Consider the following 14,759-nt stretch of genomic DNA (forward strand, 5'->3'; position numbering starts at 1 on the left):
GAGCTGTTGCCCGGGTGACGGGCGGCGCTTCCGGGCGGGAGTTTCGGGCTGGCGGGCAAGATGGCGGCGGCCATGGCGCAGCGCATCCTGGCGCTGGCGGCCGAGGAGGGCCCCGAGCGGCTCCAGGAGGCCCTGCAGGGCCTGGGGGAGGGCGAGGTGCGCGGTTGTGGCCCCCCGTCACCCCCTCCCCCGAGCCGGGGGCCCTCCTGGCGGGGCCCGGGGCGGCTGGCAGCATGGCCTTCTCGTTGCAGCTGGGCGACATGGTGACGAAGCAGGCCCTGAGGGGCAGGGAGACGGCGGCGCTGCTGAGGGGGATCTTCAGAGGTGGGTGGCCCCGGGGCTGTGTCCCTGCGGGCGGGCACGGTGAGCTGGCCGGCTGGGTGAGGGCAGCGGGCAGCAGCACGGGCTGTGAGGGTCGCCTCTGGTGAGGGCCAGGCGGGTGTAAGCGGAATGTGACACCAGAAGGTAGTTATGGGGGGAACGGCGAGTTAGAGTAACGCGTTTTTGATGACCGTATTCTATACGGGCTTTACTTTTGCCAGCACGGAGGTGTGTTTCACCAGCTGGCCGCTGAAGCTCAGTTCCCAAGTGGTTCACCTCAAAATGCTGCCACTTCCCGAGCCTGGAGGGCAGGTCGGCAGAACCGGTGTGTGATAAGACGGCTGAGTGTTTCGGCGGTTTTATCCAAGAGATTCTCATTTCCTGTACTCTGTTTTTTATCTGCATTGTCAGAGATATAAAATGGGGAGCTGCAGCTGACTGACAGTTTAGCCCTGCAAATTTCCTGTTTAGTAACGCGTTGTTATTTGTGTAACCTTGTTTCCATTCTTTGTCTTCCTTTGCTTTCTCATTATAAGGCTCCCCGTGTTCCCAGCCGAGTGGCGTTCTCAGGAGGCTGCAGGTTTACAAGCACTGTATCCCGCTGGTGGAGTCAGGGGATCTGCACTTGAGCAAGGCGTCCGAAATCATAGGGCTGCTGATGCTGGAGGTAGGAGCTCCTTTGGGCTGGCTCTCCTGGGGTCTGCCGCCTGTCCCCTAGTAAGTACACTGAGTACTTCACCACTGAGAAAAATGAGCTGTGGCCTGCCCACGGATCTGCCCTGGATTAAGCTGGTCTTGGAACTTGCCGCGTGTGTAAATGTGATTATCTTTGGATATCTAGACTTAGACTCCAAAATCGTAATTGCCTTCGCTTGATTAACTGCTCTGTTCTGTTAAAGACAGCGTGAAATAGAGGTCGTGGGGCGAACTCCCCCTTTAGACAAGCTGCACTGTGAGAAATGTCGTCCTTTTCTGGTGTTTGGTGACCACGCGGACACGTATGAGGAGTGCTCCTGTGTCTGCCCCAGGCTCTTTCATGTTATTCCATCTTCTCCCAGGTTCGCCAGCTGCCAGGCCACGCGTTGGCTGAACTTGCCACCCTGTTTGTTGATGTTATTAAGGGAGGCAGCCTGTCTAATGGGAAATCCTTGGAGCTGTTTTCCACTGTTCTTACTGCATTGGCCAGCTCGAAGGAGAGCCTGGCTTATGGGAAAGGTAACCTCCTCTTCTCCTTCTGCCAGCCTCTCCTCTCTCCCTCTGGAGTGTACTCCTAAAAGACTTTTGCGTTTTTTAGGTGAACTGAATGGGGAAGAGTTTAAGAAACAGCTGATAAATACTCTTTGCTCCAGCAAGTACGTACCTCTCTGCCAGCTCCGCTGTGTGTTAGTTTGGTAAAAACTCAGTCAGGGCCTAGTTCTGTCTGGGCTTTTTACAGAATTCCCTGTGACACCCCAGAGGTGTGGTGAGAGCCAAATCTGCAGTTGCTAGATGTGTCCAGAGCCCCGTCATCCCCTTAGTTACGGGTCAAAACGGTGTGTTTCGTGTTGTGCTTTGAGAAGGACACCGTGACGAGTTGGATGGCACTGTCTGTGTCCTGTTCTGTCGTCTTTGAATCTGTGCCCTCCGTGACAGTGTCCTCTCTGGCTGGAAAGGCAAAGGAACACCCTGTTCCCAGGTCTTGTAACAGTGTTGCGTGAGTTGGTCTCAGGAAGTGTTTGTTTTTATTCCTTTCTTGATATTTGTTGTTGTGGGGGCCAGGGCAGTTGGGAACCATTCTAAGTCTGGGTAATTTGGGTGACAGTGGTGATTTCGGGTTGGAAATTTGGCTCCTGATCTTAATATCAGGAAGTAACAAACAGGGAAACTGAGTACAGGGATAAACAGTAATTCTGCTTCCACTCAGTTTTCTGGCAAACTTTTGTTTTATCAGGTGGGATCCTCAGAGCGTGATACATCTTGCCAACATGTTCAGGTAATTCTGTTTTCCTTCAGCAAGCGTCAGTGCTTTCTTGTGCTGCAGTTGTGCCCGTGTCCCATTTCACAGGTAGCTTGGGGAAAGTACAAATTGTCTGAACATGCCAGGCGTCACCCCGTGCATGTTTCGGTCAATGAACGTCCACATCAGATTGGTTGAATGGTATCCTGGGACAGTGCTTGGGTATCGGGTGGTCTGTGTTGTGGCGAGAACTTTGGGAGCACTTGCTGCCTGTCTGTACGTTAACTCTTTGTCTAGTTATGGGTTGAATCTACTGGGGGATTCTGAAGGAAATTTATGAAAATGATCAGGCTGCGTATTTGGCCCAACAGGGATATTCCACTGTCAGGAGAGGAGCTGCAGTTTGTGGTGGAAAAGGTCCTTAGGATGTTCTCCAAATTAGACCTGCAGGAAATTCCCCCCCTGGTCTATCAGCTGCTGCTGCTTTCTGCTAAGGTAAAGGCTCACGGGAGATGGTCTCCTCCTGAGCGTGCATCACAGGAAAAAATATACACAAGCTGAGCTACAGGCTGGATTTTGGAAGGGGTTTTGATTGCTCCCAACGTGCTGTGGGGAGCAGGACACAGCAGGACATCGTTGTTTTGTTGTTGTATTTTTTTCTCCTCTATCTCCCTCTAGCCTGAAGAAGCTGAATGCTCAGAGGAAGAAATAACCTTGTTCTTCCTTATGGGGAACTGTAGCAGGGAACCTTTGGGAAGTAAGGGATGAGCTCAGAGCCAGGAGACAGCAGAGTGGGTTGTTTTCAGTGTTCTTAAGCGTGGCTCTGCTCACTCTTTGTGGCCTGCTCGCTTCTAGTGTAATATTGGCTCGTGCAGTATAACTCTTCTGGGTTGTCCTGTGACTCGTACTGGAAATGTCTCACCTCCTGTGCTTGTCCTGCAGGCGGAGGCTGCCAGCGACGTATCTGCCCTTTGTCAGAGCGATCTGGCTCTTGCTTTGTTTGTGACTGAGTACACGCCAAAATGGTCCAGACAAAGACAAATTACCTGTGTGTTACAGGAGGTCGTTTGTGTCCCCACTGGCCAAAATGTGATTAAATATATATGAAGTTAGGGGTTTTAAAACCTTCCTTATTGATTATAATATAAAGGATCCTTTCCAATTAATAAAAAGTTGGAACAAAACAAAAAGCTGTGAGAGATTCAGCTTCTGCAACTCTTCAATAAGTGCGGTCAAAAGAAGGGGACAAACTAAAATCATCATTCGTCATTTCATCTGGAAGCGAGCAGTGCAGGAGCCTTCCAGCACCTCAGCAATTTATGAAGGGAAATAAAGGATACCATGACATTTGTAATTGGTGTGGGAATAGAGTGTAGCTCTCCGGGATCTTGCAGACCATGCAGCTGCATAACGTAATGTCCTTTCTTGCAGGGCAGTAAGAAGACTGTTTTGGAAGGAATCATCAGTTTTTTCAATCAGTTGGACAAGAGACAGAAGGAGGAACAGAAGGTTCCACAGTAAGTTCTTTCTGTCATCCCCTTTCTTTACAGCCTGGGTATTTACAGTCACCCTTGTCCTGCCCAGTACTCCTGAATGTGTCAGACGTCGTACAAGTACATACTCCCTGATGCCTAAGAAATAATTTGTGGCATTGGATGGCTCTTTTCTTTTTTTTTTTTTTTTAATCTGATAAACCTTACAGATCAATGGACCTTGAGGTAGCCACGGTGCCCCTAGACCAGCTCCGCCACGTGGAGGGCACTGTTATTCTCCATATCATTTCCGTTATCAACCTGGATCAGGACCTAGGCGAGGAGTTAATCAAACATCTAAAGGTACGACAGAGATGGAACAGGCGCTGTTCTTGAAGGTGTTGAAGCAGAGCTTTTAAAATCAACACTGGTTATCTTTAGAAAGGATTTAATCATTTTTATGGGCATTTTATGATTTCATGAAGTGTTATGTGTAAAGAGACATGTTCCCATCTGTGCCACAACAGCAGTGTGGTAGGAGCCTGATAACTTTCTTCGATTTGCAGGATGCTGCAGGTAAAGATAGCATGTTTTCTAACTATTGCGTACTATTTTCTAGACTGAGCAACAGAAGAACCCTGGTAAAGCTCTGTGTCCCTTCAGCGTGGCTCTTTTGCTGTCGGTTGCAGTAAAACACAGACTGCAAGAGCAGGTACGTGTGATAAATACACAGAGAACTTCAGTGGCAGTGTACACAGCCTTGTACAAGAAGGGAAGAGCAGTTAGATCATAGTCTCATCAGGATTAGATTAAAAGTGTTTTTGGGATGCTAGGAGGGAGGCAGATCATCAGTACACTGTAGTTTACCAAACACTGTAAAAGACTCGAGAACAATATCAGAATTTTCCAGAATCATGATGCCTGTGGGCCAAATGTAGGGTGAGAAGAAAAGCATTGTCTTCCTTCTCTAACGTTTTGGCTCTGTGGTAGACACCTGAAGTGCATCTGGCAGCAAATTACCTTCTCTGAGACACTTAATGAGGTTGGTGTATTTGTCCTGAGAAAGAAGTGAGTTAAGGTTTTTGGCAGGTTGTACTGAGACTTGTATTCTGCCTGGTGCTTGTACTGGAACGTGCCCAAGATTATACAGATCCCATTTCAAAGATTATTTCCTCATGCTCAGTGATTTTATGTTCCAGATATTTGATTTCTTGAAAACATCAATCACGAGAAGCTGCAAGGACCTGCAGTTCCTGCAGGCCTCCAAGTTTCTGCAGGACTTGTTTCCTCAACAATACGATATAACAGCTGTGATTCTGGAGGTGGTGAAAAATAGGTGAGTTGTTGCTGTGTGCTGCAGAACGCTCAGCAGGCTTGGGGAGGGAGAGTGTTCCAGCCTTGCTGGAATGCTCTGGGATCACATGTTTGGTGCTGACCTGTTACCAGCAGGGACCAACGTCAAAATCCAAAGTCTCTATCTTTTTGCCCAGAGAAGCTGTGGATGCCCCATCCCTGGAAGTGTTTAAGGCCTGGTTGGATGGGGCTTTGAGCAACCTGGTCTAGTGGAATAGCAGGGGGGTTGAAACTGGATGATCTTTGAGATCCCTTCCAACCCCAACCATTCTATGATGTTACGATTCTATCACAGTTTTCTACTGGTGAATTTAAACAAACAAACAAACGTAGATGTATAAATGTGCCTCCTCCACCCCAAATCTCAGCATCTGGTGGTACAGAGGACTACACTGATCAGAACCCTGTCTGTTTCTTACTAGGAAAGAAACTGATGGTATGAGTCATGCTGCCTGCTGTAGTTTGTGTTCTGATCAAGGGATGAGTGATAGGTTCACTGTTTACTTTCCTCCACATGGTTATTCCTTTAAACATCCTGTGGGATAGCTCTGTGATCTGTCATCAGTTGTCCTTTAGTTTGATGTAAGGCATTCCACTTCTGCCTTCCTCTGTGCCTTGAAGACTCAGGATCCGTAGGATCCGTGCATCCAGACTGCAGCCCAGTGTCTCACTGAGATGAGATCAGAGTGCACACCACTTCCCAGAGGAAGGAAACCTTTGGATTGGAAAAGAAGTCTGATGGCTGGAGAACCAGGAACGCAAAATGTGTGGGCTGAGCACCTGCCCCTCAACCTAAGGATAGTCACAGGGCTGAGAGGGATGGTACCTTCCCTGGGGTGAGCAAGCATCTCTTGCTGCTGCTCTGCGTCTGGAATGACTAGAAGATTTTAATACAGACTGCTCTAATACAAGTATTTTCTGTGACTAAGTTGTTTCTTTCCTGGTCTGTTTAATGTTTTCCCCAGTGCATTTGGCTGGGACTATGTTACTCAGGGCCTGGTGGATCTCGGCTTCAGCCTAATGGAATCGTATGAACCAAAAAAGCCCTTTGGAGGGAAGGCAGCTGAGACCAATTTTGGCCTTTCAAAAACACCAGCCCAGCAGGCTTGCAGACTGGGAGCAAGTATCCTGCTGGAAACATTTAAGGTAGCGTATGGTTTGGAGAGTTTTTTGCAGGGGGAAACTGTTCTTATTCTCCCTTGGTAAATGGTGTCAAAACCTTGCCTACAGTATCCATCATGAGCACTTCACAGACAGGATTTGGTTTCCTCTTTATTCCTGTCCAGCAGGAAGAGGTCATCTTCATAAAGACCGAATCCTAATGTGTTCCATCTAGCATGGTGCTTGTGTAATCACTGTTACACAAGAGAGACTGCAGAGAAGGTAGAGAGATTCAGAGGCACAAAGAAAATGTGACAGATGTGGGATTGAAACCAGCATCTTCACTGAAGTGGTAAATTTGCATCCCACAGACAATTTGACCCGATTGTTTCAAGTGTACTGTGTGTGCCTCGCTGATGGGCTGGTTCTGATTGGACCGGGATGAAACCTGAATCAGCCTGTCTGAATTCAGCTGAAAAAGGGACTTCTGACAACCAGTCCCAGTTTAGCCTTTAGATCTGGATGGATCTGCTTTGTACAGGACAATGCCTGTGTTCTGGTGTACAGGAATATCTTACGTTTGTGTAGGTTTTGATTTTATTTGTTGTTGTCTGTCATTTCAGGTCCATGAGCCCATCAGAAGTGATGTTCTTGAGCAGGTCCTGAACAGAGTCCTCACGAAAGCAGCATCTCCTGTCAGCCACTTCATAGGTAACAGGAAAGAGAGAATTGTGTACTGCTCTGTGAACACTTCAAAACATAGCTTCTCAGAAGCTAAGTTCCTGCTGAAGTGACCCGAAGCCGGGAAAATCTGTTGTTGCTCCTCACTGAGGTGTCAGCCTCGGATCACCTTGCGTTTGTCGCAGGTGAAAAATGTTTTCGGGCGGTTGCCGTGGAATGGCTGACGCACAGAAAGTTGGTGGCCATCAGTTCCTAGGCTTGCCTTCCTGTCAGCCTTGGGTAGGTGCCTGGGAGTCCCTGGGCCTGCCGAGAAGCCTGTGCTGCAGCCTCTTCTCTTATACCTTAGTGCCCTCTGGTGGGGCGAGGCCCTGCAGCCAGGCTGCGAGTGTGTTGCGCTTTGTGCCTGCCGTAGAGCTCAGATTATCAATGCTCATCCTATTACGACTTCTCCAAGGAATGGAAGGGCTTTGATTATTCTGTAATTGTTAACCCTACAGAAATCTTTTGCTCTCTTTCCTAATATAGACTTTTCTGGTCCCTTGGCAGCAGCTGCTCCTTTTGTCATTTTATTTTTCAGACTTGCTGTCCAATATTGTTGTGTCTGCTCCTCTTGTGCTTCAGAATTCATCCTCCAGAGTCACAGAGACCTTTGACAATTTATCTTTTCTGCCCATTGACACAGTGCAAGGGCTCCTTCGGGCAGTACAGGTAAGGCTTTGCATTTCTCCATAAACGCCCTTGTTAGTTTAGTTCCAGCGATAGCTCCAGGCCACAATTACACGCATGATCTAACAACCTTTATTTTACAAGAAACCTTAATGCTCTGCTGTAGGTTGTTCAATGTAGCACGGAACTGTTCTTCAAGCATGGGTATGCACGTGCCCTCTAGCAAAAAACATGGTGCCGTTTGGAACGGTGCTGGAACTGCTCTGTGCTGACCTTTCATCTGAAAGATGCCCACATGCTCCACAGCGTAGAAACCTAGGTATATCGGTCCAGATCAACAGCTGAAGCTGCCATTGTTGTTTTTTTCTCCTTCCAAGCTCCATGTCAGTATTTCTCTTTGACTGGGTTGAGATATTGCCCTGGGGTTCAACTTCTACCTGTTTAGTCCAAACTGGTTATAGCAGTCATTTCCCAAACCCTTGCACTGTGTCCTCACTAACCTGCTAAGGTGTCCTGCTGCTACAGCTCTCTGGGTTTAATTTTATATTACACTGTTTTGACATGTTTTGGTTTCCCTACTGTACTGATGACAGTATTGGAAATGCAGGGCCAGATGGGCCTGAGGAAGATGAGCTCATATGCACCAAGGGCTTGGCATGCCTTAGTGCTTTTCTCTCCAAAGTATATTTTCCTTTCCAGCCCCTGCTCAAAGTCAGCATGTCAGTGAGGGACTCCCTGATACTGGTTCTCCAAAAAGCTATCTTTTCCAGGTAAGCTGGGAAGGGGATTCTTTGAAAAGATTTCTGCAACTCATATGTGTAATTTTTTGGAGCAGAAGAATTTTTTGTTTGCTTTGGCTATGTGTCATCTTACTGTGTTCTTCCAATAATTAATGGTGACATCTGTCCCTTCGGCCTTAGGGCTGCAATACAGTCACAGCTCTACCCGCTGAGAGATCCCAACCCCCACATTAAAGGTCTTTGGAAATTCAGAAAGTTGTTGGGAACTCCAAATAAGAAGGCAAAATTAAAACCAATCCTATGCTCTCTACAAATGAGTGCATCCAGATGCTAGGGAGAGTCTAGAAGGCACCACTGACTCAGAGGGAAGGTGGCATCTCAGCATTCTGATCTCTTACAAAATGGTAGAGAAGCAGGCTTGTTTTGGTAATGCTTTGAGCAATAAATACATCCTGCTGTCTTCGTAATGCTGTGATCGTAGACTGGGTTTTGTGGGGCAGTGGCTGCCTGGTTATGAAAACAGAATTCATAATTCAGCATTATTATTCAAGGCAAGGGACTTGGTCTTGGGAAAAGATCTGGAGTTTCAGTGAGCAAAGCAAAAGAGCTTTTTTTTTTTTGAGGAATTTTGTACCTCTGAGAAGAGCTCTGCGAGATGCTCCTATTCCAGTTTTCAAGGGATGTTTAATGCTTGTGTCTGGGGCTCTCCCTCAGCGTGAGCATTGGAAGGGCAGAAAGGAAATAAAATGCTGGGAGTGTAAAGCAAAGGAGTTCCCAGCAAGCTCCCAGCCTCTTAACTGCTCGGGGCTGTGCTGTCCTCTTGGGGAATACAGAGCCAGTGGGCCCGGGCACTGTGTTTTTGTGGACCCTTTTTCATCGCTGAGTTGTTCTTATGTTGTTGTTCTTGCTTCCTTTTTTCCTTATGCTTCTCTTTTCTCCCCCTGACTCACAGGCAGCTCGATGCTCGTAAAGCTGCAGTTGCTGGCTTTTTGCTTCTGTTAAGAAATTTTAAGATTCTGGGCAGCTTGACTTCTTCCCAGTGCAGCCAGGCCATTGGTGCCACTCAGGTAAGTGCTGTTCTGCAGTCTCTGGTGCAGGTATGCGACAGTCTTGCATCTAACAGACACAGTTTGAAACAATTTGGAGTGCTGTGTTTCCCCAAAATGGAGATATAACTTGAGTAAGGGTTAGTCCTGGAAGCGGAACTTTTGGAAATGCAGCATGCAGAGACAAGCTGGTCTGGGGAGGTAGTTTCTCAGAGTCATTATCTCTTACAGCACGCTGCCTGGCAGCATGCTTATTTCATGACTATTTCAGTGACTGTTTAGGGGTCAGGCCCCTTTTCACCTTGCTTCTGTGCTATTTGAGAACCGTAACCAGTATAACGTGACTAATATTCCATCTCAGGTCCAGGCAGATGTTCACGCCTGCTATAATTCTGCAGCTAACGAGGCCTTCTGCCTCGAAATCCTGGGCAGCCTGAGGCGATGTTTGAGCCAGCAAGCGGATGTCCGACTCATGTTATATGAGGTAAACATGGTTTCTTTGGCCTCCTTTTAAACAGTCAGTAGCTCTTCTGTAGTCTGGTTCTGCTGTAGCCCCAGGTAAATAATGATTACGTTATTGTAGAAAATGACCCATCGTCTCAGTTATGTTCTTCTTGGGACACGTACTTGTACCAGGGACTGGATAAAAAAAAATACATTTCTTTTTTCAGTCCTTCTGCTGTTTTTTATTTTGGACCATCATAAGCCCAAAGGCATGTTAATGTATTTTCCTTGTCTTGTGCGTTGCTTAAGAGTAAAAATCAAAGTCTCTCTTCCTTTGGCATGGCCAAGGAAATGGGAAGCATGTTTGATGCCCAGTGGGGAGCAGTGTTATGGCAGGCACTGGATGGAAGCAGTGTAGCTCTGTTAACACCAGGCTCCAAAGAAAGCCCTCCTCGGAGAGTATGGGGAAACATCCTTAAAGATTGCATCATGGATCTGTTTTTTCTCCTGTCCTTTTGCAGCCTCCTTTAAAGGTTTGTTTTTCTCTTAGATTTCTCATGACAACGGGCCTAATATACAGAGCAATTTGTGGGTGCATAACTGAGGTAACTGTGGGGTACCAGCTTGAGAGAAGTTAAACTGTTCAGATGAGAGAGATTTTGTTTCCTTCTTGACTTGGTTGGACTGACCTTTAGTGAGCTGCAAGTTCTGTATGTGTTTTTCAGTGTTGCTATAGAACTTGTGCTTGTTTTATCCATCCACTGAGATTTCTCAGTCTAAAGGATTTTTGCCTCCTACAGTTTCCCCACTGACTTGTTTTGCCTTTGAAGCAGGATTTCACAGTTTGAAGTTGGATCTAGTGCTGGTGTTAAATAGCAATGAAAGTCACTCTGGGCTTGATGCCACTGCTGCTAGGGAGATACAGCTTGTGAGAGGGCTCCTGCAAGGAAATATATGCTGTTTCTGATTCATACCTTCTTTCTGTCGAGTCTTTGCTTTGCCAGGTATGGGGTTTTACACTGAGCGCATTGTTGTTTGCTCATGGTTGCTGCTAAAGGGTCATTTCTGTCTTGTGACGCAAACTGCTTTTGCATATGGTTCCTTTTCTTTGTCAAGTAAGCCAAGCTGTCCTTCCTTCCTGTCTTCAGGGTTTTTATGATGTCCTTCGCAGGAACTCCCAGCTGGCCAGCTCTATAATGGAAACGCTCTTGTCTCAGGTAAAGTACTGCTCTGTGGCCGTGGCTGCAGAGGCACTAAGAATTCCGCACTGCAACCGGCATAGCAAGCAATTTAGGTTAAATATCAGGAAAACAGTTCTCCCACGCACTCAAAAGATGTGTAAGTGCTGCGGCACTTCTGCAGAGAGGTGTTTGAATCCCTGCTATATTGAGAAAGCAGACTAGGTAAACATCTGTGGAAACAGGTTCATATCCTGTCTCAGGACACAGGATGGAAGAGAAATGATGTCTTGGAGCCCTTTACAATCCTTGACACTTCTTGCAGCATCTTGGAATTGATGCCCAGAGAAGTGTTTTGTGTGCTCCCCGTTCCATAGCAGTGCACAACAGTCAGCCTCCCATACATCCCCAAGGATATGTAATTATTATTGCTGTCCTCCCATAGGGAGAGTACCCAAGTCCTTGTAGGATCTAGGAGGATTAACTCATCCCCCAACAGCGTTGCTCATGGCAACAAGGCAATCACATTTCCTCAATCCATTGGACAGGCTGTGCTTTCTTTGAGACAAATAATTTTCTTCCCCTTAATCATCCATAGAGTTCATGCTGACTAATTCCAGCTTTCCCACACCAATATAGGGCCTGAGAAGGGAACAAGAACAGAGCCAAGGCAGCTTTTGGGTAGCAGAGGGCAAATAATGGGAATTTGGTGCAAATGGGTACCATTTTATAGCATCATTATATGCCAAACTTTCCCTATTTGGTTCTATTCCTACATCAGTACTTGGAGCATATCTCCTTCATGTGCTGTGCTGGACAGCAAGGACCTGGTGCAAGCACGGTCTGTCACAGATTTGTTGTAGAGCCAAGTGTAGCCTCCATATCTGCCTGCATCCTTGGGCCAGGACGCTTATGTTATACCAGGGCCAAGCGTTCAGTATTGAGGTCGGACAACGGGAACAGTTACTTTTTCTCACTGTTTAAAGGGTGGATAACACTGCAGGTGAAACACAAGTGGCGTTGCGTGTTGAAGCAACACAACAGGAAGTGGTCAGATAGACTTGTTTCAGTGCAGTGACCTGGCCTTTTAGCTGAGAGGCACGAGAGCAACTGGAGAGGGGATTTTAATTACTAGCAGAGCAGATGGTGTGGCTGAGTTACGTGTATGGTCCCATTACCATGGTGCTGGTTTCTCCTTTGTAGAATCTGAGATAAAAGATCATCGTATTCTGTATTCAAACAACTCAAGAGGCTCAGTTACTAAGTAACTGGTTATTTTTATTTCGTGTTTTCTGTGGCAGATAAAACAATATTACTTGCCCCAGCCAGACCTCCTACCTCCACTGAAACTTGAGGGTTGTATTATGGCTCAAGGAGATCAAATCTTTCTGCAGGAACCGCTGGTAAGAGCTATATTGGCTGGCCACAGCTGCGAGTTCATCTGTTCCATAGGATTTTAGTTGTGCTGCTACATGAGCTGAATACCTTGTATTTCTTCAACCTCGTCTAGCTTGGAGCAATTCTTTTAATGACAGTAGAGCTGGGCGTTTCACCCCTGCCTGAGGCTATCTATCAGAGCTTTGTTAGCAAAGTGGTTTGGGGGACCTGTGTGAAAAATGCACGAGGAGTAGTGTCCTTCTGTTATCTTCTATCAAGCTCACTCTGTTATTTTTCCTCCTTCAACTTAATTCTGCATAAAATAGTCGTGCAGTGTGTGATGTGGGGGAAGAATCTGCCCTTTGTTCTTGTTCCTTTGATATTGGTGCAGATGAGATCTCGATTCATAGGATTTCCAAGGGAACAAATTCCAATTCATTGCTTTGTTTTTCCCTAAGGAAGCTTCCATGCTGTGCTGCAGTAGCACACCCAGGAAGGGAGCAGACACTTCAGCTACAGTGAGGGCCCTCTTGGAAATTCCCTTTCTGTCTCCTCCAACAGTTAAAGTAGCAGGGTTGTGGGAGCTAAGTCTGTACATCCTGTGTAGGCAAGCTCACACAGACAATCTTGTCTGAAGCTAGAACTCTTTAACTGTGTGCAGGGTTACAGAAAGCCTCTTCTGGGAATTAGGCATATTCTTGAGACTGACATGAACCTCTGAAGGCACCTATGGTTCTTTGCATCAAGCTATAATGGTCCAGCCTGTGACGTTGAACGGGCTGTCCTCATCTGACAGCAGTCTCTTTCTAGAAGGCTGAATGTGACTGTGTGGCTGCTTCCTTCAGGCCCATCTGCTCTGCTGTATCCAACACTGTCTAGCCTGGTATAAGAGCACCGTGCGTTTATGCCAAGGAGCTGAAGATGACGATGAGGAGGAGGAGGATGTGGGATTTGAGCAAAACTTTGAGGAGATGCTAGAATCTGTCACACGACGGATGATCAAGAGTGAGCTGGAAGACTTTGAACTGGTAAATCAGATTTTCAGTTTGACTCAGTGACAGAAGACACTGAGTTCTTGTCAGGTTTTGAAATAATTTTTTCACTTGTTTCCTTTACTTCTTAGGATAAATCAGCAGATTTTTCTCTGTCTTCTGGTGTTGGTGTAAAGAATAACATCTATGCCATCCAGGTGATGGGAATTTGTGAGGTTCTGATTGAGTACAATTTCAACATAGGGAATTTCAGGTAAAACATCAAATCTTACCCTCTAGCACTAGCTGTGCTATGCTGTGCCTTGCTCTTCGGAGTGCAGGACACAGACTCTGCAAGCACAGGGTAATAGTCCCAACGCGGAGTCAGAATGATGTTTTCTGAGTGTATGTGCCTTGTGGCACAGATATTCACAGAACCTTGGGAGTGTCTTCTGAATGTCATGTGTTGTGGGAGATGTGATACAACATTTTGTAGAAGGGCAGGTCAAGAAGGAGTGGATGAGGTATACGCTGTTAGGGAGGCAGGGAGATGTCATGTCATAGATTTATCATCTAGAAAGTATCTGTGTAATTTGGCAGCTGAAGCTTCAAATGGGGAACCTTAAGACTGGAGTTTCTCCTCTAATGCTTTCCTTTGCTTTATTGCAGTAAGAATAAGTTTGAGGATGTCCTAGGCCTGTTTACCTGTTACAACAAACTCTCTGAAATCTTGAGGGAGAAAGCTGGAAAGAACAAATCTGCCTTGGGCAACAAAATTGCACGGAGCTTCCTGTCCATGGGTTTCGTATCTACTCTGCTCACAGCTCTGTTCAGGTGAGAAGCTGTCCCATCTGGAGTAGCTTTCAGGCCCGCTCACGAGCTGCTTCCATGGTGTCTGCATGCTGGCTGGTCTTGTGCACTGTGTACACCATACAGACGTTTTCATTTCTGTACAAAGCCTCTGTGGTAACAGCACTTAGTGTCTGGAGGGCAGCATCACAGTCCAGGCAGGAACTGTAGCTATGAAATTTATGGTACTGACCAACCGGCTTTGCTGGACCTTGCTTATGACTTAAAAGGTTTGGAGAGTTCCTATTCCTACAGTCCTGGGCCGTTCCCAGTCAATAAGTTCCAGTGTTTGAGCTCCAGTCTTCTATGGAACAGAGTCTGATATCAATTTGAACCGTGCCAGTTAGTGTACTTGGAAATGCTGGTAGAGCTCTGTCTTCCAAGTGTTCTCTCTAAGCTACCAAAGCAAAGGGTCTTTTTCACCCTGGATTCAGCCAGTGAGTTTTTTTTTGTGTAAATGCATATTTAGGTTTTGAATTTAATATGGCAAACTGAAAGCAAGCAGTAGGTGTAGTGATAGTTCTGTTCTATACGGTGCTTTGCTTGTGACTTGAGCTCTGGTGTGAAGAGACGAAGTGCTGATAGGCCATCCCTGTGCTTTTTTCAGTGCATCCTCAATTCCCT

At 46.6% G+C, this 14,759-nt stretch overlaps 1 protein-coding gene across 4 annotated transcripts in view; it reads left to right on the top strand.

The window, feature by feature from the left end:
• The window catches only part of FANCI (FA complementation group I), a 25,329-nt gene continuing 10,570 nt past the window's right edge, over positions 1-14,759 (top strand). For 3 of the 4 annotated variants that reach the window (XM_083849800.1, XM_083849801.1, XM_083849802.1), the window contains exons 1-22: positions 1-156; positions 252-324; positions 858-988; positions 1,380-1,536; positions 1,616-1,673; positions 2,252-2,293; positions 2,629-2,752; positions 3,689-3,774; positions 3,960-4,092; positions 4,349-4,441; positions 4,929-5,065; positions 6,048-6,228; positions 6,807-6,894; positions 7,442-7,572; positions 8,230-8,300; positions 9,223-9,337; positions 9,678-9,800; positions 10,909-10,977; positions 12,240-12,341; positions 13,161-13,343; positions 13,439-13,560; positions 13,956-14,120. In XM_083849800.1, coding sequence (XP_083705926.1) covers positions 61-156; positions 252-324; positions 858-988; positions 1,380-1,536; positions 1,616-1,673; positions 2,252-2,293; positions 2,629-2,752; positions 3,689-3,774; positions 3,960-4,092; positions 4,349-4,441; positions 4,929-5,065; positions 6,048-6,228; positions 6,807-6,894; positions 7,442-7,572; positions 8,230-8,300; positions 9,223-9,337; positions 9,678-9,800; positions 10,909-10,977; positions 12,240-12,341; positions 13,161-13,343; positions 13,439-13,560; positions 13,956-14,120 — 2,480 coding nt within the window. In that variant the 5' untranslated portion in view covers positions 1-60. Of the gene's footprint in view, positions 157-251; positions 325-857; positions 989-1,379; positions 1,537-1,615; positions 1,674-2,251; positions 2,294-2,628; positions 2,753-3,688; positions 3,775-3,959; positions 4,093-4,348; positions 4,442-4,928; positions 5,066-6,047; positions 6,229-6,806; positions 6,895-7,441; positions 7,573-8,229; positions 8,301-9,222; positions 9,338-9,677; positions 9,801-10,908; positions 10,978-12,239; positions 12,342-13,160; positions 13,344-13,438; positions 13,561-13,955; positions 14,121-14,759 lie in introns of those variants that run through there. The other variant, XM_083849803.1, reaches the window with a different exon arrangement.

This window comes from Anser anser (assembly GCF_964211835.1).
Source record: "Anser anser genome assembly, chromosome: 10".
In the NCBI taxonomy this organism is placed as follows: domain Eukaryota; kingdom Metazoa; phylum Chordata; class Aves; order Anseriformes; family Anatidae; genus Anser; species Anser anser.